The sequence below is a fragment of the Macaca thibetana genome, chromosome X, assembly GCF_024542745.1.
Source record: "Macaca thibetana thibetana isolate TM-01 chromosome X, ASM2454274v1, whole genome shotgun sequence".
Taxonomy (NCBI): domain Eukaryota; kingdom Metazoa; phylum Chordata; class Mammalia; order Primates; family Cercopithecidae; genus Macaca; species Macaca thibetana.
The window spans coordinates 130,735,542-130,757,220 of record NC_065598.1 but is presented as its reverse complement, the minus strand read 5'-3'; the positions used below and the strand labels follow the sequence as shown (position 1 = coordinate 130,757,220).

At 42.0% G+C, this 21,679-nt stretch overlaps 1 protein-coding gene across 14 annotated transcripts; it reads right to left on the bottom strand.

The window, feature by feature from the left end:
• Nucleotides 1–3,104: 3,104 nt before the first annotated feature.
• On the bottom strand, nt 3,105–20,643 carry SAGE1 (sarcoma antigen 1). Of its 14 annotated transcripts, none has more exons than XM_050776688.1 (16): nt 17,898–18,130; nt 12,915–13,047; nt 10,412–10,552; nt 10,029–10,169; nt 9,640–9,780; nt 9,251–9,391; nt 7,715–7,855; nt 7,328–7,468; nt 6,656–6,799; nt 6,264–6,404; nt 5,877–6,017; nt 5,201–5,344; nt 4,813–4,953; nt 4,192–4,566; nt 3,742–3,835; nt 3,105–3,362 (listed from the first exon to the last, which is right to left on the bottom strand). In XM_050776688.1, exons 1-16 carry the CDS (start codon nt 18,105–18,107, stop codon nt 3,263–3,265), a joined length of 2,469 nt encoding a protein of 822 aa, XP_050632645.1. In that variant the 5' UTR covers nt 18,108–18,130; the 3' UTR covers nt 3,105–3,262. The 14 variants fall into 14 exon arrangements, with proteins under 14 accessions (XP_050632645.1, XP_050632653.1, XP_050632646.1 ...); XM_050776696.1 differs by lacking the exon at nt 17,898–18,130 and adding an exon at nt 20,391–20,643 and having other exon boundaries at nt 3,111–3,362; XM_050776689.1 differs by having other exon boundaries at nt 3,111–3,362; nt 4,819–4,953.
• Between the last annotated feature and the right edge of the window lie 1,036 nt (nt 20,644–21,679).

Here is a 21,679-nt window from a genome sequence, read left to right as displayed (position 1 = left end):
TCTGAGTTTGGCCTAGTACACGAAAAAGCTCTCTGAACCCACACCTATGGCTCCGAGGGGGGTTCCTTATGAACAGAGTTGTCTCAAAAACAAACAATAAAAAAATCTCTAGGCCTGGCTTACTTACTATTTTTTCTTTATAATGGGCTGGCAGCACCTGTATTAGTTTTCTATTGCCACATAACAAATTACCCCAAATTGGGCAGCCTAAAATAACACACATTTACTATCCACAGCTCTGCAGATCAAGACCGGGAAGGCTCAACTGGCCTCTCTGCTGAGTGTCTCCCAAGGCCAACTCAAAATGTCAGGCCAACTGGGTGCTGATGTGGAGACTGTGGAATAATCCATTTCTAAACTTATTCAGGTTATTGCCCATTTAGATCTAGTTCCTTGAGGTGGTAGGAAAGTGGCTCCCACGTTTTCGCTGGCTGTCATCCAGGGACTGCTCTAAACACCTATTGCCACCCTATATACCTTTTCAGGAGCACGGTATTATCCTGAAAGCGGGCCTACTGTGTCACATCCTTCTTGTGCTTTGACTCTCTTACCTCTTCTTCTGCTCCTTGGTAAGAAAAATGCTCTGCTTTTCAACGATTCCCCTGCCAGGTCTGGCCCACCCACACCAATTCCATGTCTCAAGGTCAATTGACTTGAGACTTTAATTATCCACCAAAATCCCACCATAGTAGTATTTGGATTAATGCTTGATTGAGTATACAGGAGATGGGAACCTGGGGAATCAGACTACAGCTGTCTCAGTTTGAGCAGCTACCATGGAATACCACAGACTGGGTGACTTCATCACCAGACATTTCTTTCTCATAGTTTTGGAGGCTAGAAGTCCAAGAACAGGGTGCCAGCATGCTCAAATTCTGGTGAGCGTCCTCTTCCTAACTTGCAGTCAGCCACCTTGCTGTATCCTCAAATGTTGAAGAGGCATGGAAGAACAAGTTCCCTTTTCTGTAATTATAAGGGCACTAATCTCATCATAGGGACCCAAACATCATGACTACATCTAAACCTAATTACCTTCCAAAGGCTCCACCTCCAAATATCATCCCATTGGGAGTCAGGGTTTCATCGTATGAATTCTCAGAGGACACAAATATTCAGTCCGTCTATAATGCCTGCCTACCACAAAAGCCAGAAGTGGACAGCTGTGTAGTCCTGAAGGACAGTGGTGAAGGGAAATCTTCCCAGAGGGAAGAACGTTGAGCAATACTCTTGTGTGGAGGAGAGATGGCCAGGGCTATGAGATATTTGGGTCTCATGAGAGTTCTCAGCAAAGGGTAACCTCAGCAGAGAAGAATTTTAATAATCTGAAGGATAAGGTACTTATTATCTAGATATTAATCAGCCTCTTTCCCCAACACTTGTGTCATAACCTCACGGGCTCACAAAGTGGCCAAGGTGACAGGGATAGAGATTATGCTTCAGCAGCATGGACTTCCATTCACCAAGGCCAACCTGGCTACAGTTGATAGAGATATGAGACAGCCAAGGATTCCCGGTGAAACCTGCCTTCAAGCCTAAAATGGCCTGAAGGTTGAAAAACCAGACTGCTGGTCCCAAATGTAACCCACGATCCACAGGGAGAATCGCCACTGTTTGCTCGCCCTTTTCCAACTGATTCTTTCTTAATAATGGTGACATGGGTACTGGGGGAAGGATGTGGAGCCACAGAAAGTTTGCAGCTAGTGCAGGGGTGGTGGTGGGGAGCCTGGTCTCTTCGGTTCCTGTGTGGTGGTCCAGAATCAATCTGTGAGATGGGGACTTGTTAGCAGGACTCCCTCCTGCTTTGCTGAGAGATATTTTTTCCTTCCTATTTTTCCTTTTCAACCAATAAATTCCGCTCCTCACCCTTCAATGTGTCTGCGAACCTAATCTTTCCTGGTCGTGTGACAAGAACTTGGTTTTAGCTGCACCACAGTCATTGCTGAGTGTACAATCTGCCAGAAACAGAGAGCAACACTGAGCCTCTTATATGACACCTGCCTGCAGAGTGATCACAGCCAGCTACCAGATGGCAGATAATTACATTGGACCACTTCCACTATGGAAGGGGCAGGGCTGTGTTCTTACTCAAATAGACACTTATTCTGATTATGGATCTTCCTTCCCACCCACAGTACTCTGAGAAAAGCAACATTTGTGCACTTAGAAAAATGCCTTATTTACCATCATGGTATTCCACACAGCATCACCTCGAAAAATGGCACTCGCTTCACAGAAAATAAAAAGTGCAGCAATGGGCCCATGCTCATAGAAATTCACTGGTCTTATTATGTATATGCCTCTATCCCCCATCATTTTTTTAAGAGATGGTAGTGCTTTTCCCACCTTGTCTGGAACTCCACATCAGCCTCCCAAAGTGCCCCCCATTATCTTAAAGTGACTGGATCAACAGAACAGTGGAATGGCCTTGTGGAACTCAGTTATAGTACTAGCTAGGTGGCAATACCTTGCAGGTCTGAGAAATTACTTTTAGGAAGCAGTGTTTGCTGTTTATCTGCATCCAACATAGTTTGCTTTCTCTCCCATAGTCAGGATTCATGGGTCCTAGAATCAAGAAGTACAATTGGGAGTGTCTCTACTCACTTTTCACCCCAGTGGTCGACTAGCAAAAATGCTTATTTTTCTGACTTGAGGCTCTGCTGAACTAGAAGTCTTAGTTCCAAAGGAAGAAATGCTTTCGCCAAGGGACATAACAGTAATTCCATTGAGAACAGATAGATACTGTCAGCTGGCCATTTTGGTCTCTTCATCAATTTCCATCTAGAGTCAAAGGAGGGGGTCATCTACTGGTTGGGGGTGATGAACTTGATAATGAAAGGGGGATGAATTGCACAGGGGCTAAAAGAGAGTATGTCTGACATGTCTAGAGAGCTTCTTAGACCTCCCCTTTTTTTTTCTTTGTTTGTTTGTTTTGAGATGGAGTCTCACTGTGCCACCCAGGCTGGAGTGAAAGAAGGCAGTTATAAATACCAGTTATAGCAATGTGAGCTGCTGCAGAAACCAGAACTGTAATACTAAATACCTTGGTGAGTTATTAACTCATATACCTCCTCAAGTGGAAGAAGAAACCAACAAACAAGTAAAGTGCAGCTTTTACTAACAGTGATTTATTAAATTTAAACAGCTCCCTTTTTCGTAGCTTTTGGAAGGGAAATCACTTCAGAATTATAGAGAGCTTCAGCAATAACCTGTTCCATCCTACAGCATATGTTCTTGTTTCTCCTTGGTCTTTGCACTAACACAATTATTTTTTTCTCATGTGCTTAACTTTTCTGAGATGGCAGTGGGAATCTATTTCTTTAAGCACCTTCTCGAGTTGCTGAATTAAGACAACTTTTTTAAACCTGAAATTAAAGAGGAATTCCATTCACCAGATGATATCTACAGGATCTATGAGATGTAAGAGGTAGAGTGGATACAAAATAGAGTTTACCATCTACATGCAAATAGAAAATGCATCCTCATGGAAAGATACAAACTAGAAAAATACAAAGTGAGTCAACTGAGGGTCCATGCACACTCCCAGATTTTGATAAATTTGGAAGGCCCCCTGGCATTGGAAGAAAGTGTTAGAATAAGATAATATCAACCTAAATGCCTGTGGAAATAGCATGAACTATGATTGAGAGCCAGAGATTAGGAGGAACAAACATGATTTGTCCCTGCCCCTGTCCCAAATTGGGCACAAATGCTTAAAATAGCAGAGTTCCTTTTTGCACTCACCTTGCTGCTTCCTTGATGGTAAATTCAACAAATTGTCTCTTGACCTTCATAGATCCTTGTACCTCTTCAAGCAAATTGAAAATTCTTTCATAATCTGAAGATATTTTAAAAATTAGTATTTCTACAATTACGAACATGAAATATACCTCAATCTTAGTGTATCCACTACCACAGTATACATTTTTCATGGGCTAAAATGTTACATAGTGTTTGTGTGTTGAATGCTTAAATCACAACATCTGTATATTACTAAGGAACTATTGTGAAAAACAAAACACTTAAGCAGACATATTAGCAATTTCCAGTGAAAATTAAGTGAAGCCATGCTAAATTATATACAGATCCAATTCAGCCAAACAATGAGCTCAAGAGGCAGCTGACTTCTGTTCTAAATCATAGAATGAGAGACTTCTCATGCTTTCACTGATAAGACATTCTTGCATTACTTACTTTGCCCAAACCTTCGAACTTCTTTCATTAATTGATATTTTATATCATCATTAATTTTCTTTGCCATGGCAGGAGATATTTGTAGTGTATTTGGCACAGTTTCCACTGAAGACATTGCTGTGACTGGTGGGTCACCTGCAGAGACACTGTAGTTTTTGATGCCTACAGCAAATTCATTACTATCAGGTTTGTAAAGCAGCTCATCTTTGCTGAGACTTGTGAAGTCGTAAGAGAAAGAACCCAATGCCTCGGGTGGCATACGATGTCCTGTCATATTTATAAGCTCTGGTGAATCAGAATTTGACAGGAGGCCATCAGGAGGGATTTGACCATTTTCCATTTCCTCCTCCTGGATATCGTGAATGACAGTAGAATCTGGAATCCAAATAAAAAAGTTGAGCTGTGAGGTAAGTGCATTATGTCACCCCCACAGTATATCCCTCTGATGCTCGGTTTCTAGGAAGTCATCTCATGAAGCAGGAGGATATACCAGGTAGCGATCCGAGACCCCTCAAACTAAGTTCAAGTAAGATAATACAACAAAACCACCTTCTTCCCTGCAGGACACTATGCAGGGATATGGAAACCAAGCAGGACAGTACAACCAATACACAAACATACACAGACCCCTGGTGCTCCTGGATGAAATACCAGCTCCTGACAGATTAGTACACCCTGGTGGAACTGTTGACAAGGAGTTATCAGGTGCCTGTTGGTCATTTTTCATCTTCGCCTCATGGACATTGTGAGTGGCGGTGACATCTGGAAACAAAATGAAGAGGTCGAGCTGTGAGGTAAGTGCATAATGACAACCCCACAGGGATATCCTACTGATGCTCAGTTTCTAGGACATTATCCCATAAAGCAGGAGGATATACCAGGTGGCAATCAGAGACCCCTGAAATTGAGGCAAGCAAAGGTAATACCGCAAAACCACCTTCTTCCCTTGATGACACTATACATGCATATGGAAATCAAGAAGGACGGTATAAGTAAAAAACACACATACACCACAGATCCCTGGAACTCATTGCTGGAATACTAGCTCCTGCCACATTAATAAACCCAGATAGAACATTTGACAAGACGTTATCCTGTTGTGGTTGGCCATTTTCCATCCTTGCTTCATGGACATGGTGATTGACAGTAGCATCTGGAAACCAAATAAAGAGGTCGAGCTGTGAGGTAAGTGCATTATGCCAACCACACATGTATATATCCCTCTGATGCTCAGTTTTTAGGAATTTATCATGTAAAGCAGGAGGATATACCAGGCAGTGATCTGAGACCCCACAAATTCACCTACGAAAGACAATACAATAAAACCACAAGCTCCTGCCAAATTAACAAGCCCTGTTGAAACAGTTGACAAGATGTTATCAGGTTGGGGTTGGCCCTTTTCCATCTTCTCCTCAGGGATATTGTAAGTGATGGTAGCATCTGGAAGCCAAATGAAGAGGCTGAGCTGTTAGTTAAGTGTGTTATGGTAACCACACAGGTATATCTCTCTGATGCTCACTTTCTAGGAAATTATCTCATAAATGGAGGATATATAAGGTTGCCATATGAGACCGCTGAAATTGAGGCCAGGAAAGACAATACAACAAAACCACCTTGTATGATTTTTGACACTGTGCATGCACGTGGAAACCAAGTAGGACAGTAATACAAATGAACAAACTTACACGGATCCCTGGTACTCATGGATGAAATACCAGTGGCTGCCATATTAATAAGCTGTGGTCGAAGAGTCAACAACACGTTATCAGGTGCTGGTTGGACATTTTCCATCTTCTGTTCACGGCCATTGTGAGTGACTGTAGCATCTGGAAACCAAAGGAAGAGGTTGAGTTGTGAGGTAAGTGCATTATGCCAACTCACAAGTATATCCCTCTGGTGCTCAGTTTCTATGAAATTATTTCATAAAACAGTAGGATATATCAGGTGGTGATGTGAGACCCCTCAGATTTACGCCAGAAACGATAACACAACAAAACCACCTTACTCCCTTCATGGCACTATGTATGCATATGAAAACCAAGTAGGACAGTACAACTTATAAGTGGACATACAGAGATCTCTGGCACTCGTGGCTGGAATAGGAGTCGCTGCCATATTAATAAGCCCTGTGGGACCAGTTGACAAGATGTTATCAGGTTGGGGTTGGCCATTTTCCATTCTCTCTTCACGGATATTGTGAGTGACAGTAGAATCTGGAAACCAAATGAAGAGTTCAAGCTGTGAGGTAAGTGCATTATGTCAGTGCCACAGGTATGTCCCTCTGATGCTCAGTTGCTAGGAAATTATCCCACCCATAAACCAGGAGGACATATCAGGTTGTGATTTGAGACCCCACGGTTTTAGGCCAGAAAAGATAATAAAACAAAACCACCTTCTTCCCTTGATGACACTATGCATGCATATGGAAATCAAGAAGGACGGTATAAGTAAAAAACACACATACACCACAGATCCCTGGAACTCATTGCTGGAATACTAGCTCCTGCCACATTAATAAACCCAGATAGAACATTTGACAAGACGTTATCCTGTTGTGGTTGGCCATTTTCCATCCTTGCTTCATGGACATGGTGATTGACAGTAGCATCTGGAAACCAAATAAAGAGGTCGAGCTGTGAGGTAAGTGCATTATGCCAACCACACATGTATATATCCCTCTGATGCTCAGTTTTTAGGAATTTATCACGTAAAGCAGGAGGATATACCAGGCAGTGATCTGAGACCCCACAACTTCACCTACAAAAGACAATACAATAAAACTACAAGCTCCTGCCACATTAATAAGCCCTGTTGAAGCAGTTGACAAGACGTTATCAGGTTGGGGTTGGCTCTTTTCCATTTTCTCCTTGGGGACATTGTAAGTGATGGTAGCATCTGGAAGCCAAATGAAGAGGCTGAGCTGTTAGTTAAGTGTGTTATGGTAACCACACAGGTATATCTCTCTGATGCTCACTTTCTAGGAAATTATCTCATAAACAGGAGGATATACAAGGTTGCCATACAAGACCGCTGAAAGCCAGGAAAGACAATACAACAAAACCACCTTGTATGATTTTTGACACTGTGCATGCACATGGAAACCAAGTAGGACAGTAATACAAATGAACAAACTTACACGGATCCCTGGTACTCATGGTTGAAATACCAGTGGCTGCCATATTAATAAGCTGTGGTCGAAGAGTCAATAGCACGTTATCAGGTGCTGGTTGGACATTTTCCATCTTCTGTTCACGGCCATTGTGAGTGACTGTAGCATCTGGAAACCAAAGGAAGAGGTTGAGCTGTGAGGTAAGTGCATTATGCCAACTCACAAGTATATCCCTCTGGTGCTCAGTTTCTATGAAACTATTTCATAAAACAGTAGGATATATCAGGTGGTGATGTGAGACCCCTCAGATTTACGCCAGAAACGATAACACAACAAAACCACCTTACTCCCTTCATGGCACTATGTATGCATATGAAAACCAAGTAGGACAGTACAACTTATAAGTGGACATACAGAGATTTCTGGCACTCGTGGCTGGAATAGGAGTCGCTGCCATATTAATAAGCCCTGTGGGACCAGTTGACAAGATGTTATCAGGTTGGGGTTGGCCATTTTCCATTCTCTCTTCACGGATATTGTGAGTGACAGTAGAATCTGGAAACCAAATGAACAGTTCAAGTTGTGAGGTAAGTGCCACAGGTATGTCCCTCTGATGCTCAGTTGCTAGGAAATTATCCCACCCACAAACCAGGAGGACATATCAGGTTGTGATTTGAGACCCCACGGTTTTAGGCCAGAAAAGATAATAAAACAAAACCACCTTCTTCTCTGCATGACACTGCATGTGTATGAAAAACAAGTAGGATAGTACAACTGGTAAACATACACTGATCCCTGGTACTCATGAGTGAAATACCAGCCCATGTGAAATTCATAAGCCCCGCTGTAATAGTAGACAAGAATTTATCAGGTGCTATTTGTTCATTTTTTATCTTCTATTCACAGATAGTGTGAGGAACAGTTGAATCTGGAAACCAAACGAATAATTTGAACTGTGAGGTAAGTCCACTATGTCAGCCCAACAGGTATATCCCTCTGATGTTCACTTTCTAGGAAATTATCTAGGAAATCAGGGGAGGATATGCCAGATGGCCATCTGAGACTCCACCAATTGAGACCAGGAAAGTATATACAACAAAAGCAACTTCTACTCTTCATGAAAATATGCATGCCTATGGAAAACAAGTATGACAGTACAACTATTAGCGGACATACACAGATCTCTGGTACTCATGGATGGAATACCAGCTGCAGCCCTATGAACAAGCCATGGGGAAACAGTTGAGAAGACTTTATCAGTTTGGGATTGGCCATTTTCCATCCTCTCTTCACAGATGTTGTGAGTGATGGTAGCATCAGGAAACTGACAGAACAGGTTGAGTTGTGAGGTATGTGCATTATGACAATCTCACCAGTATATCCCACTGATGCTAAATTTCTAGGAAATTATCCCATAATGCAGGAGAATACATCATATAATGATTTGAGTCCACTCAAGTTGAGGTCAGGAAAGATTATTCAACAAAACCACCTTCTTCCCTTCATGACACTACGCATGCATATGGAAACCAAGGACACTACAGCTAATAAACAAACATACACAGATCCCTGGTACTCCTCACTGGAATACCAGCTCCTGTCATATTAATAAGCCCTGATAGAACATTTGACACGACATTATCTTGTTGGGGTTGACCATTTTCCATCCCCTCCTCATGGACATTGTGATTGACGGTAGCGTGTGGAAACCAAGTGAAGAGGTTGAGCTGTGAGGTAAGTGCATTATGTCAACCCCACAGGTATATCCCTCTTTGTGCAGTTTCTAGGAAATTATCTAAAAAAGCAGGGGAGGATATCCCAGGTGGCCATCTGATACCCCTCAAATTGAGGCTAGGAAAGAATATACAACAAAACCACCTTCTATAATTCATGAAAACATGCCTGCTTATGGAAACCAAGTAGGACAGTACAATTAATAAGCAGACATACACAGATCTCTCGTACTTGTGGACGAAATTCCTGCTGCTGCCATAGCACCAAGCCATGGTGGAGCAGTTGACAAGATGTTATCAGCTGCTGGTTGGCTGTTATTTATCCTCTCTTCATGGACGTTGTGAGTGACTGCAGCATCTGGAAACCAAGGGAAGAGGTTTAGCTATGAAGTAAGTGCATTGTGCCAACCCCACAGGTATATCCCTCTTTGTGCAGTTTCTAGGAAATTATCTAAAAAAGCAGGGGAGGATATCCCAGGTAGCCATCTGATACCCCTCAAATTGAGGCTAAGAAAGAATATACAACAAAACCACCTTCTATAATTCATGAAAACATGCCTGCTTATGGAAACCAAGTAGGACAGTACAATTAATAAGCAGACATACACAGATCTCTCGTACTTGTGGACGAAATTCCTGCTGCTGCCATAGCACCAAGCCATGGTGGAGCAGTTGACAAGATGTTATCAGCTGCTGGTTGGCTGTTATTTATCCTCTCTTCATGGACGTTGTGAGTGACTGCAGCATCTGGAAACCAAGGGAAGAGGTTTAGCTATGAAGTAAGTGCATTGTGCCAACCCCACAGGTATATCCCTCTTTGTGCAGTTTCTAGGAAATTATCTAAAAAAGCAGGGGAGGATATCCCAGGTGGCCATCTGATACCCCTCAAATTGAGGCTAAGAAAGAATATACAACAAAACCACCTTCTATAATTCATGAAAATATGCCTGCTTATGGAAACCAAGTAGGACAGTACAATTAATAAGCAGACATACACAGATCTCTCGTACTCGTAGACGAAATTCCTGCTGCTGCCATAGCACCAAGCCATGGTGGAGCAGTTGACAAGATGTTATTAGTTGCTGGTTGGCTGTTATTTATCTTCTCTTCATGGATGTTGTGAGTGACTGCAGCATCTGGAAACCAAATGAAGTGGTTGAGCTGTGAGGTAAGTGCATTATGTCAACTGCACAGGCAAACCCCACTGATGCTCAGTATGTCATAAAGAAGGAGGATATACCAGGTAGCAATCTGAGAACCCTAAAATTGAGGCCAGAAAAGATAATACAACAAAATTACCTTCTTCCCTCATGACACTATGCATATATGGTGCATAGTAGAATCCTCGTAGGACAGTATAACAAGTGAGCAAACTTACACTGGTCCCTGGTACTCATGGATGAAATTCCAGCTGCTGCCATATTAATAAGCGCTGTTGGAACAGTTGCAATGACATTATTGTGTGCTGGTTGGCCATTTTTTATCTTCTCTTCATGGACATTGTGAGTGACGCTAGCATCTGGAAACCAAATGAAGAGGTTGAGCTGCAAGATAGGTGTGTTTTGTCCCATCCTCCTCCAGAGGGACAGTTATGTATTCATCAGTTTCTAAAGAATTATTTATTTCATGAAACAGATTTACCACGTGGAAATCTCAGATCTTGCGAACAGAGATCAGGTCAGATAATACAATAAAACTACCTTTTTACCTCTTGGCGTAATGAATACATGCAGTAAAGAAGTACGACAGCAGAATAAACATTCACAGGTTTTTGTATTCATCATTTTGTATCATCTTTCTGCCCTTTACAATTCTCACTTGATATTATTTGTATAGTTCACCTATAAATACCATGCTGTGTGCAGCAGGAAGCCAGACTAAGTGACCCTCCTTAACCTGCTTCCTTTCTACCCCAAATATTCTGAGAAAATAGACGTGGCTATTGGAGTTGAACACTCTTATCTCTACTCCATCCTCACACATCTGCGGTTTTATATGATTCTATAGATCCTGCCCTTTTGTCTAGAAAAAGTGACTTTCTTTTCACTCCAGGTCTGATGCCTCTTTCATTTATTCATCATCTGTGGCAGGCAGCATGCCAGGAGCTGGGGATCAGCAGTAAACACCCCAGAGAGCAATGTTCCCTGCCCTTGTGGAGCTCACATCCTCATGGGGCAGTCAGACAGTACATGCACAAAGAGCAAATGAAACAAGCAGCATTGGGCTGGTTTGGAAAAGCAGTCCACAGGTCCGTGGGAGAGAGCAGCAGAGAGAGCCCCAGGGGCTGTGGCTGGTTTGGCAGGGCCTTCCGAAGAGGTGCCACTGGGCAGGGCTTAGAGGAAGAAGCAGAGCCTCCTGTGCAGAGGCAGAGGGAGAATTCCAGGCTGCGGTGAGGCCAAGGGTAGGGGATGGAGTGGGGATGGACAGGGCACTACAGATCTGAAGGACAGAGGCAGAGAGAGCCAGGAGGAAATGGATGGGACCTGTGTTAGAAGAGGGTGACAGAGGCCAGGCCGTGCAGAGGCTTGCAGACCAAAGTCAGTTCAGGATCTGTTCTGAGTGCTTAGGAGAGTTGAAGATGGGTTTTCAGAAGGGACATGGCATGATGTGATTTACGTGCTGACATAATTATCTAGCCACAAGGTTAGAGAGTATGCGATAGATGAGTGAAGATTAGAAACACAGAGCTAAGAAGATATTGTACTAGCCTGGACAGAGATCACGGCAGTGTGCACTGGAGACATAGAGAGAAACGGTTGGATGCAGAATTTATAGTGGGCATTGACTGCTGGACTTGCTAAGAGATGGGAAATGAGAGAGCAATAAAAGAATCATAAGATAACTCATAAGTGACTTTAAGTATTTTGACTTGAACTACTAAGTGAAAGTACACCAGGGGTATTCAGGAGATGTTAGGAAACTGACTGTGAGAGCCGAGTGCTGCCAACTCTTCCTGAATCTGGTTCAGTGACCTTATGTTGACAGCTTGAACTAGGCCATGGTGGGATTACTTGCACTATGGATAGCTGCAAACTATGAAAACCAGCACTCCTCAGTCCCCCATACCTGTGAACAGCTGGTTGTTACACCTTTGTGGATGTTTCACCCAATGGATAGTGTCTTTAACTGAAATAGTGAAGGCTAAAAGTATAGTATTTTTGGAGAGAGGGAGGTCAGAAATTTGAGCATGTAGAGGGAGTTGAATTTTAGATGCCTATTAGACAGCCAGTAGAGATATCATGCGAGTAGTTGTATTTGAGTCTGGATTTCAGGAACAAGTTGTAGTGTAGAAGTATAATGGTGAGAGTTCTTTTAGTGTGAATCATTTAAAATTCTAAGACAGCATGGCATTACCTTAAGAGATACTATATTGAAGAGAAGAGACCCTAGGATCAAGCTTTGTGGCTCTGAAATATTTAGAGGTGGGAAGGCAGAGGAGAAAAACAAAAAAGAGAAGGAAAATGAGTCTCTAGCAATAGGGTAACAAATCTAGGTGTCTGGGGACCCAAGAAACTTTCCGTGCAGGAGGAAGTAAACAACTGTGTTGCATGCTGCTGAGACATTAATGCCAAAATGCAGCAAACACTGGTGACCTTGATGATAGTAGTTTCATTGGAGTACATTAAGAAGCCAGACTGCACTGGGTTAGAGCGGAATGTGAGGACAGGCAGAAAGTGAGTAGACCCAAACTCTTGTTAAGCCCACCATCTCCTTCTGCCTCAGGAACCTCCTTCATTCATCTAATGCTTGCAGCAACTCCAAATTGTTGCACCTAATTAGAACCTTGCCCTTCCACTTGTAAATGTGCTTATATCTGTTGATCCCTCAAGGACAAATGTCCTTTGACATGGTTGAGGCCCAAAGATTGGATTCCCCCTCACCTTCCTGTTTGTCTAACCACAGGGACATACTCTTCCTTCTCTTAGATGAAGAGTGTCTCTTAGATTTTCTGGAATGTTTCTTTTTGCTTTGATGTCCTTTTGCAACCGGATTTACTTCATCACTCCTCATTTGCTGAAAAACATCAGTGAACATATTCCATTAAAGACAAATCCAACCACTGCAAAGTCATAGCCTTCATATGCATACACAGCCATGCATTTATATCATTAATGTAAGTTTTAGTCATAGGTCAAAGATTTCTCATCACTGAACACATACAATGCTCTTAGAAAAGGCAAGCTAATTTTAATCTAGTCTCAGTGAAACAAGGGAAGGTAAAATACAAGGTGTTATCCAAAGTCAAACATGGTCCAGTCATGATAAATCAGAATGCTTGGGGAATGAGTGGCTTTCATCATACAAAGGAATAAACATATGGTTCTCTCTGTCATGAAGTACACATCATTTTGTCTCAGCACTTGTTAGGGGAGGAAAGAAAAAATAAATACCTTATTTTATCTTTTACTGCCTTTCTTTTTTTGAGACAGAGTCTCGCTCTGTCGCCCAGGCTGGATTGCAGTGGCGCGATCTCGGCTCACTACAGGTGCCCGCCACCACGCCCGGCTAATATTTTGTATTTTTAGTAGAGACGGGGTTTCACCATGTTAGCCAGGATGGTCTCGATGTCCTGACCTTATGATCCTCCCGCCTCGGCCTCCCAAAGTGCTGGGATTACAGGTGTGAGCCACCGCGCCTGGCCTCTTTTAGTGCTTTAAAGTTATGTATTAGCAAATACTGATTAATACTTTATTAGATAATACATAAAGATAGTGAAGGGTAGGATAGTTTGAAAAGGTAAATTTTCCCACCTCCAACCTTATGGAGATTCCAATATGTTGATCTTGGACTCAGGTAGGGGTAGGGCGTGCTTTGCAAGGTTAGTGGTAGATAAAACGTGAAATTGAAGGGTATAGTATATTAACTAAAAGCTGTTTTCATCAAAGGATAACCGAAGAATACGCTCCTGATACCAGAGGTACCAAGAAGAGCTGGTAATATTACTACTGAAACTATGCCAAAAAATTAAAAAGGAAGGACTCCTACCTAACTCATTTTATGAGACCAGCATCGCCCTGATACCAAAACCTGGCAGAGATACAACAAATAAAAACTTCAGGCCAGTATTCCTGATGAACATCGATGCAAAATCCTCAATAAAATACTGGAAAACTGAATCCAGCAGCACATCAAAAAGCTTATCCCCCATGAGCAAGTTGGCTTCATACCCGGGATGCAAGGTAGTTTCAAAATAGGCAAATCAATGAATGTAATTCATCACATAAACAGAACTAAAGACAAAAACCACATGCTTATCTCAATAGATGCAGAAAAGATCTTTGATAAACCTCAACATCCCCTTACATTAAAAGCTCTCAATAAACCAGGTATTGAAGGAACATACCTCAATATAATAAGAGCCATATATGACAAACCCACAGTCAATGTCATACTGAATGGGAAAAACCTGGAAGCATTCCCGTTGAAACTGGCACAAAACAAGGATGCCCTCCCTCACCTCTCCTATTCAACATAGTATTGCACGCTCTGTCCAGGGCAATCAGGCAAGACAAAGAAATAAAGGGTATTCAAAAAGGGGGACAGGAAGTCAAATTACCTTTGTTTGCAGATGACATGACCCTATATCTAGAAAATCCCATTGTCTCAGCCCAAAAGCTTCTTAAGCTGATAAGCAACTCCAGCAAAGTCTCAGGACACAAAATTCATGTGCAAAAATTGCTAGCATTCCTCTACACCAAAAACAGGCAAGCAGAGAGACAAATCATGAATGAACTCCCATTCACAATTCCTATAAAAAGAATAAAGTACCTAGGAATATGGCTAACAAGGGAAGTGAAGGACCTCTTCAGAGAGAACTATAAACCACTGCTCAAGGAATCAGAGAGTAAACAAACAAATGGACAAACATTCCATGCTCATGGATAGGAAGAATCAATATTGTGAAAATGGCCATATTGCCCAAAGCAATTTAGATATTCAATGCTATTCCCATTAAACTATCAATGACATTCTTCACCAAGTTAGAAGGAGCTTTTTAAGAATTCATATGGAATGAAAAAAGAGCCAGAATAGCTAAGACAATCCTAAGCAATAAGAACAAAGCTGGAGGCATCACACTACGTAACTTCGAACTATACTATGGGGCTACAGTAACCAAAACAGCATGGTACTGGTAGAAAAACAGATACATGGGCCAATGGAACAGAATAGAGAACTCAGAAATAAGATCACACAGTGATAATCATCTGATCTTTGACAAACCTGACAAAAACAAGCAATGGGGACAGGATTCCCTGTTTAATTAATGATGCTGGGAGAACTGGCTAGCTGTATGCAAAAATTGAAACTGGGCCCCTTCCTTACACCTTATACAAAAATTTACTCAAGATGGATTAAAGACTTAAAGTAAAACCCCAAACTATAAAAACCCTAGAAAAAAAATATAGGCAATATTATTCAGGACATAGGCACGGGCAAAGATTTCATGACAAAAATACCAAAAGCCATGGCAACAAAAGCAAAAATTGACGAATGGGATCTAATTAAACTAAAGAGCATATGCATAGCAAAATGAACTATCATCAGAGTGAAGAGCCTACAGAATGGGAGAAAACTTTTGCAATCTGTCCATCTGACAAAGGTCTACTATCCAGAGTCTACAAGAAACTTAAACTAATTTACAAAAGAAAACCAAACAACCACATTAAAAAGTGGGCAAAGGACATGAACAGACACGTCTCAAAACAAGATATTTACGCAGGCAACAAACGTGAAAAAAAGTGCAACATCACTGATCATTAGAGAAATGCAACTCGAAACCACAATGAGATAACATCTCATGCCGGTCAGAATGGCAATTACTAAAACGTCAAAAACTACAGATGCTGGCAAAGTTGTGGAGAAAAAGGACTGCTTTTATACTGTTGGTGGGAGTGTAAATTACTTCAACTATGTGGATGACAGTGTGGTGATTCCTGAAAGATTTAGAGGCAGAAATATCATTTAATCCAGTAATCCTATTACTGGGTATATACCAGGAGAAATAAAACTCATTCTATTATAAAGTATGCACAAGTATGTTCATTGCAGCACTATCCACAATAGCAAAGATGTGGAATCAACCCAAATGCCCATCAATCATAAACTGGATAAAGAAAATGTAGTACATATACACCACAGAATACTATGCAGCCATAAAAAGGAATGAGATCATGTCCTTTGCAGAAATATGGATGGAGCTAGAAGCCGTTATCGTCAGCAAACTAACGCAAGAAAAGAAAACCAAACAGCACATGTTCTTACTTACAAGTGGGAGCTGAACGATGAGAACACATGGACACGTCGGGCAGGGCAACACACACTGGGGCCTGTTGGGGGAGGAGTGGAGGGACGGAGTGCATCAGGAAAAATAGCTACTGGGTGCTGGGCTTAATACCAAGGTGATCGGTTCATAAGTGCAGCAAACCACCATGCCACACGTTTACCTATGTTACAAACCTGCATATCCTGCACATACCCCAGGACTTAAAATAAAAGTTGAAAAAAGAAAGAGTATGCTCCTGCATATTTAATGAAATTATATATTTCGGTATAATTTTCATTAAATTATACCGAAATATATAATTTTGATTAAAAATTTTTCCAAACCATTTTCATTTCCTGTAAAAGCGGAGTGGAGAATGCGTGAAAACATTTTCACTGAACATTTACTACCCTCCAGGTACTGTTCTAAATGCTTTACATGTATTAACTCAATCCTTGACCAATCCCTATGAGTGAGGTGTGATTCTTATGTCTATTGTTAAAAAAGAGAAAATAAAGGCACAGAAAATTAAGGAAAAGCCTAACTAATTGAGGAGTTTGGGGAATGTGGGAGAATTACTTTAGTCTGGTTTTGTTACAGAAGAGGTTATTGTCTATTTGCGTCCTTATACCAACGGTCTTTTCCACGAGTGCAGATGCAATTCCCTTTGTCTTCATGTTTTAATAGTGAAGTTAGTATGTCTCTCTCATACACAACACATTAAGATCTCCATTAGGACAATCCAATCATGGCAACATCACCTAGTGCTTCATATTCCACGAGAAATACTTAGTCATTGTTTTAGACAGAGCACTAGTGACTTGGATAACAGAAACAGAGACTGTAGAATGCAATCTTGATACTAAAGTAGTTATTGTGGGGAGTGGGAAAGAATATAGACTCTGGAGTGAGAAAGATATGCGTTCAAACCTTGGCTGTATCTCCTATCATGTGTCACGTGGGGCAAGCCTTTTCACCACTGTCAGCCTTGATTTCTTATTAAACGGTAAATAGTAATACACATCCGCAGAACAACTATGACCATTCAATGTGATAATTAAAAACATCAGTTTGGCCAGGCGCGAAGGCTCATGCCTGTAATCCCAGCACTCTAGGAGGCAAGGTGGGTGGATCACCTGAGGTCGGGAGTTCGAGACCAGCCTGACCAACATGGAGAAACTCTGTCTCTACTAAAAATACAAAAAATTAGCCGGGTGTGGTAGCGCATGCCTGTAATCCCAGCTACTCAGAGGCTGAGGCAGGAGAATCACTTGAACCTGGGAGGGGGAGGTTGTGATGAGCCGAGATCGTGCCATTTCACTCCAGTCTGGGTAACAAGAGCGAAACTCCGTCTCAAAGAAAAAAAAAAGAAAGAAATAATAAAATAAAATTCAATTTAATTTAAAAACATCAGTTCCTGGTACAATCAATCCACTCTTGGATCAAAAAGTTCCCATTTTATGTTCACATAAGTTTTCCTGTGTCATATTGTATCTTTTAAATCAAGAGAATTAATACATATAGTTTATATTCATGTTTCCAATGAGAAAATAATTATACCAAGAATGTCACAATTAGGGCAGAAATAGATTTATCTTACCGGCCCACCATTTGTAAACACATAGGCAACAGTATGAAGTTCTTCAGGTGGAGTTAGTTGACTCATTCGAAATGGAGAAGCCTGCATCTGCAGATAGTCCTCAGGATTAACTATGTGTGTTATTAGAACATTTTGATTTATAATTGGAACATAACTGGCACATAAATTGGCACTACACAGCTGAAATATATGATCCTCTTGAGAGTACATGATCACAGACTGTCTTAGCAATATGCGCCTTGGTACCAAACAGAGTTTAGAATCTCATGTCTAGAATCTATATCATGTTCCGTGATCTAGAATCATCTCCCTTTATCCATCAGTCCACCATCACTACTTCCTGTAGGTTCACACCACTAGGTTAAACGACTCCCTTATGCTTCCACCACAGTTGGAGAACTGGCTGACCTTCCTCATACCACCATCCCAACTAAAAATCTATAATTCTAAATATTAAAACTTTAATATTTATAATGTCAATTTTCAATGAATTCCACAAGTTCATTTTTTTTTTCAGGCTTAAAGGAGAAGTACGTATTAATGAGCACATACACTGTCCTAGTTATCCTACCTGCCCATCATTTATAAACACATAGTTCAAAGTATAAAGTTCTTCAGCTGGAGTTGGCTGACTCGTTTGAAGTGGAGGAACCAGCATCCACAGATACTCCTCATAGTTAACTATGTGTGTGTGACTAGAACACTCTGATTAAAAACTAGAACATAAATGACAAAGAAATCGACACTATTCTTCCCACTGGAAGGGTGTAGGCTCCATGGCATTCTCTTATCATCCAGGGAATGCTGGGTAGTGGGCCTAACCCTCTTTTGATAATTTGATTACATCTACAGATATTTTTCCCTGGGAAAGTACCTTTACATACAAACTTGGTGTACAATTTCAGAAGTGTGACCAGCCTAAGATCTGATTAATTTAGTGGACAGATGACCCCACTTAAAATCACCAAAATGGGGGTAAAAAGGGTTTGTGAACTGTTGCCAATTATCCTGGATACTATCAGTTTTGTTATTTCTGTGTAAACAAGGAATTCTCTGCTGAACTCACAGCAGTAAGCAGTGTGATATAGTATTTGTGTGTGCAATCTCTGGAATCTGAGAGACCTAGGTTCCGTCACTTTTCCAACTGGTTATACCTGGGAGAGCTACTTAAATGTACACTCTAAGATTCTATTTCCATAAAAAGGGCATAAAACAGTATCTAACTCGTGGTGCTCTTATAAGGATTAACAGAGACAAAGCACAAAGAGGATAGTGTATGTGCTGGTTAATACATACTTTCCTTTAAGCTTGAAAAAAAAAAACTTGTGGGATTTAGTGAAAATCGGCATTCTATATATTAAAACATTAAAAAATTAACTGCTCATGCAATAAACAGCTTCCTACAAACTAGACTTGATACTTTCAAAATCAATAAAAGCCCGGCACAAAAAAAAAACGTGTTTGGTTTCAGCATACCAAATTTCCTTCTGGTTAACTAGTCGAAATGACTGCTACTTGCAATATCATAAGCATTTCTACGTGTCTAAGGTTTCAAATCTTCCTTTATGAAACAAATCATTTGTTATTCCTGAAGTTTTAAAATGGTGTATTTAATACAAGCAAGCAGAAGGAGGGGAATGATGAAAATTAGAGTAGAAGAAAATCAATGAAATTAAAAACAGAAAAATCAATGAAATCAAAAGTTGGTTCACAGAAAAAGTGAAAAAAAATCTAACAATCTTTTAGCTTGACTGACCAAGAAAAATAGAAAGGCCTACACCGATTATCAAAATCATAAATGATAGAGGGGTTATTAATACTGACCTTATAGAAATTAAAAGGAATACATTTTGAACAACTTTACGTCAACAAACTAAACAACTTAGATAACATGGAAAAATTCCTAGAAGACAAATTACTGACTCAAGAAGAAACAGGCTGGGCACAGTTGCTCATGCCTGTAATTCCAGCACTTTGGGAGGCCGAGGCGGGTGGATCACCTGAGGTCGGGAGTTTGAGACTAGCCTGACAAATCTACTAAAAATACAAAATTAGCCGGGCGTGGTGGCACATGCCTGCAATCCCAGCTACTCGGGAGGCCGAGGCAGGAGAATCACTTGAACCCGGGAGGCGGAGGTTGTGGTGAGTGGAGATTACGCCATTGCACTCCAGCCCGGGCAAGAAGAGCGAAACTCCGTCTCAAAATTAATGAATAAATAAATAAATAGTAATTAGAAAATCGAATTAGGACTATAGCATGAAAAGGGATTTAATTAGTAATTTAAAATCTCCCCAGAAATACGAAGCAAGCCAAGATGGCTTCGCGTGTAAATTCTAACAAACATTTAAGGAAGAAATAATACCAGTACTTAGCAATGTCTTCCAAAAAATAGCGGAGGAACACTACTTCATTCTCTGAGGCCAATATTACTCTGATATCAAAGCCAGAGAAATATATGACAAGATATATTTGCATGTCAGCTCCAAATTCACCTTTTTATCCTGCTGTGTGAGAAGGTTCTGCGTTCCTCTGCCTCTGTCCACTGTGCAGTTGATAGTGAAGACCGCCTAAAGAGAGCACCAGAGTCAGCTAAGGGGAGGGCTGCGCTTCCTGGTTGTCTGGCTGGCGCCCACGGTCCTGCTGAGCGCGAAGCTTCTCTTCCGGGCTCTGGCGCCCCACACAGGTTCCCAGTGTTAGGCTGGAGCAGGGTACGCCATGGCTGGCAGCTTCCCTTCTTTCCACCCCCTTGAGCCGTACCGGATTGGTGCTTCTGGTGAGACGCCTACCCATAAGCATCACTCCCAAGCGTTCGAGGGGGCACATTTCCCATAACTCCCAGAGAGCAAGTTTCTAGAAAGTTCCACCAGTGGGGAGGCACAACTTCACTGCCATTTTGTGAGGTGCTGCCGCTGCTCCTCCGGCAAGGTCAGAACTTCAGGACTGTGAGTGGGGCAGTTTTTCCCTGGATGCTTTAATTTCTCCCCGGAAATTGTCCATTTTCCTCAGAAAGTGCCTTTTCTGAGGTGTTCTCTGTCGGGTGTGTGGTAGGGCTCCCTGGGAAAGTGGCTCCGCTCTAAGGACACTGCCATGGGCGCCTGTGTCAACCGTGGGGGGCGTTTTCCTTAGGCATCCCATCTCGACTATGTTGTGGGGCCAGGGGGGGCTTTTCTTGGGGGCTCCCTCATTGATGCAAGGGAGTTTTCCTGCTGAAATAACCTGAGCCCAGGGTTGGGGACCCTGCCTTGGTTGTCTGTGTCAGCCTCGGGTGTGGCAGTGTTTCTCGTTTCTTCCCCGCTCGGTCGCAGCCCTGAGGGGGGACTCAGCCTTGGGGACTCTATGTTCAGAGACCGGGGTGGTAGTGGCTGTGCCCTGGAGGCATGATCTCCACCCTGTGGGGTCACTCTCCGTCGCGGGCTTTATCTCAGCCTGCGAGGGACTCTTCCTTGGGTGCTGTTTTCGGCCGTGGGGCGCATTTGTTCTTGGATGTCGCTCGCTCTCAGGATGTGCTGGCTTTTCTTTGGTTCTGCTTATCCTTGATGGGGACGCTTACCAGACGCTTTCTCTTGGTGATGGGTTTTTAAAATTATTATCTGTGGGTGCTGTCTCCCGGTGCCGCGGGGGAGTGGGCTGCTGTTCCTTGGATTCTCTGAGCCTGTGGTGGGACTCGGGGAACTCTGTGTCAGCCATGAGGGCGCCCAGCTGACCTTGGGAACTCTGTCTCACTCCGGGGTTGGGTGCTTTTCCTTGGTTGGTTCTCAGTCCTGAGGGACCTCTTTCCCAG

What these genes read in the sequence shown, in the direction of transcription:
- SAGE1 (XM_050776688.1), bottom strand. Translation starts at nt 18,107, where the DNA reads ATGTACTCTCAAGAGGATCATATATTTCAGCTGTGTAGTGCCAATTTA. An exon ending in GAGTTCCAGGGATCTGTGGT is followed by an intron (nt 6,405 to 6,655) that starts GTATGTGTGTTT and finishes TTTGGTTTCCAG; the next exon opens with ATTCTACTGTCACTCACAAT. An exon ending in CACGAGTGCCAGAGATCTCT is followed by an intron (nt 6,018 to 6,263) that starts GTATGTCCACTT and finishes TTTGGTTTCCAG; the next exon opens with ATGCTACAGTCACTCACAAT.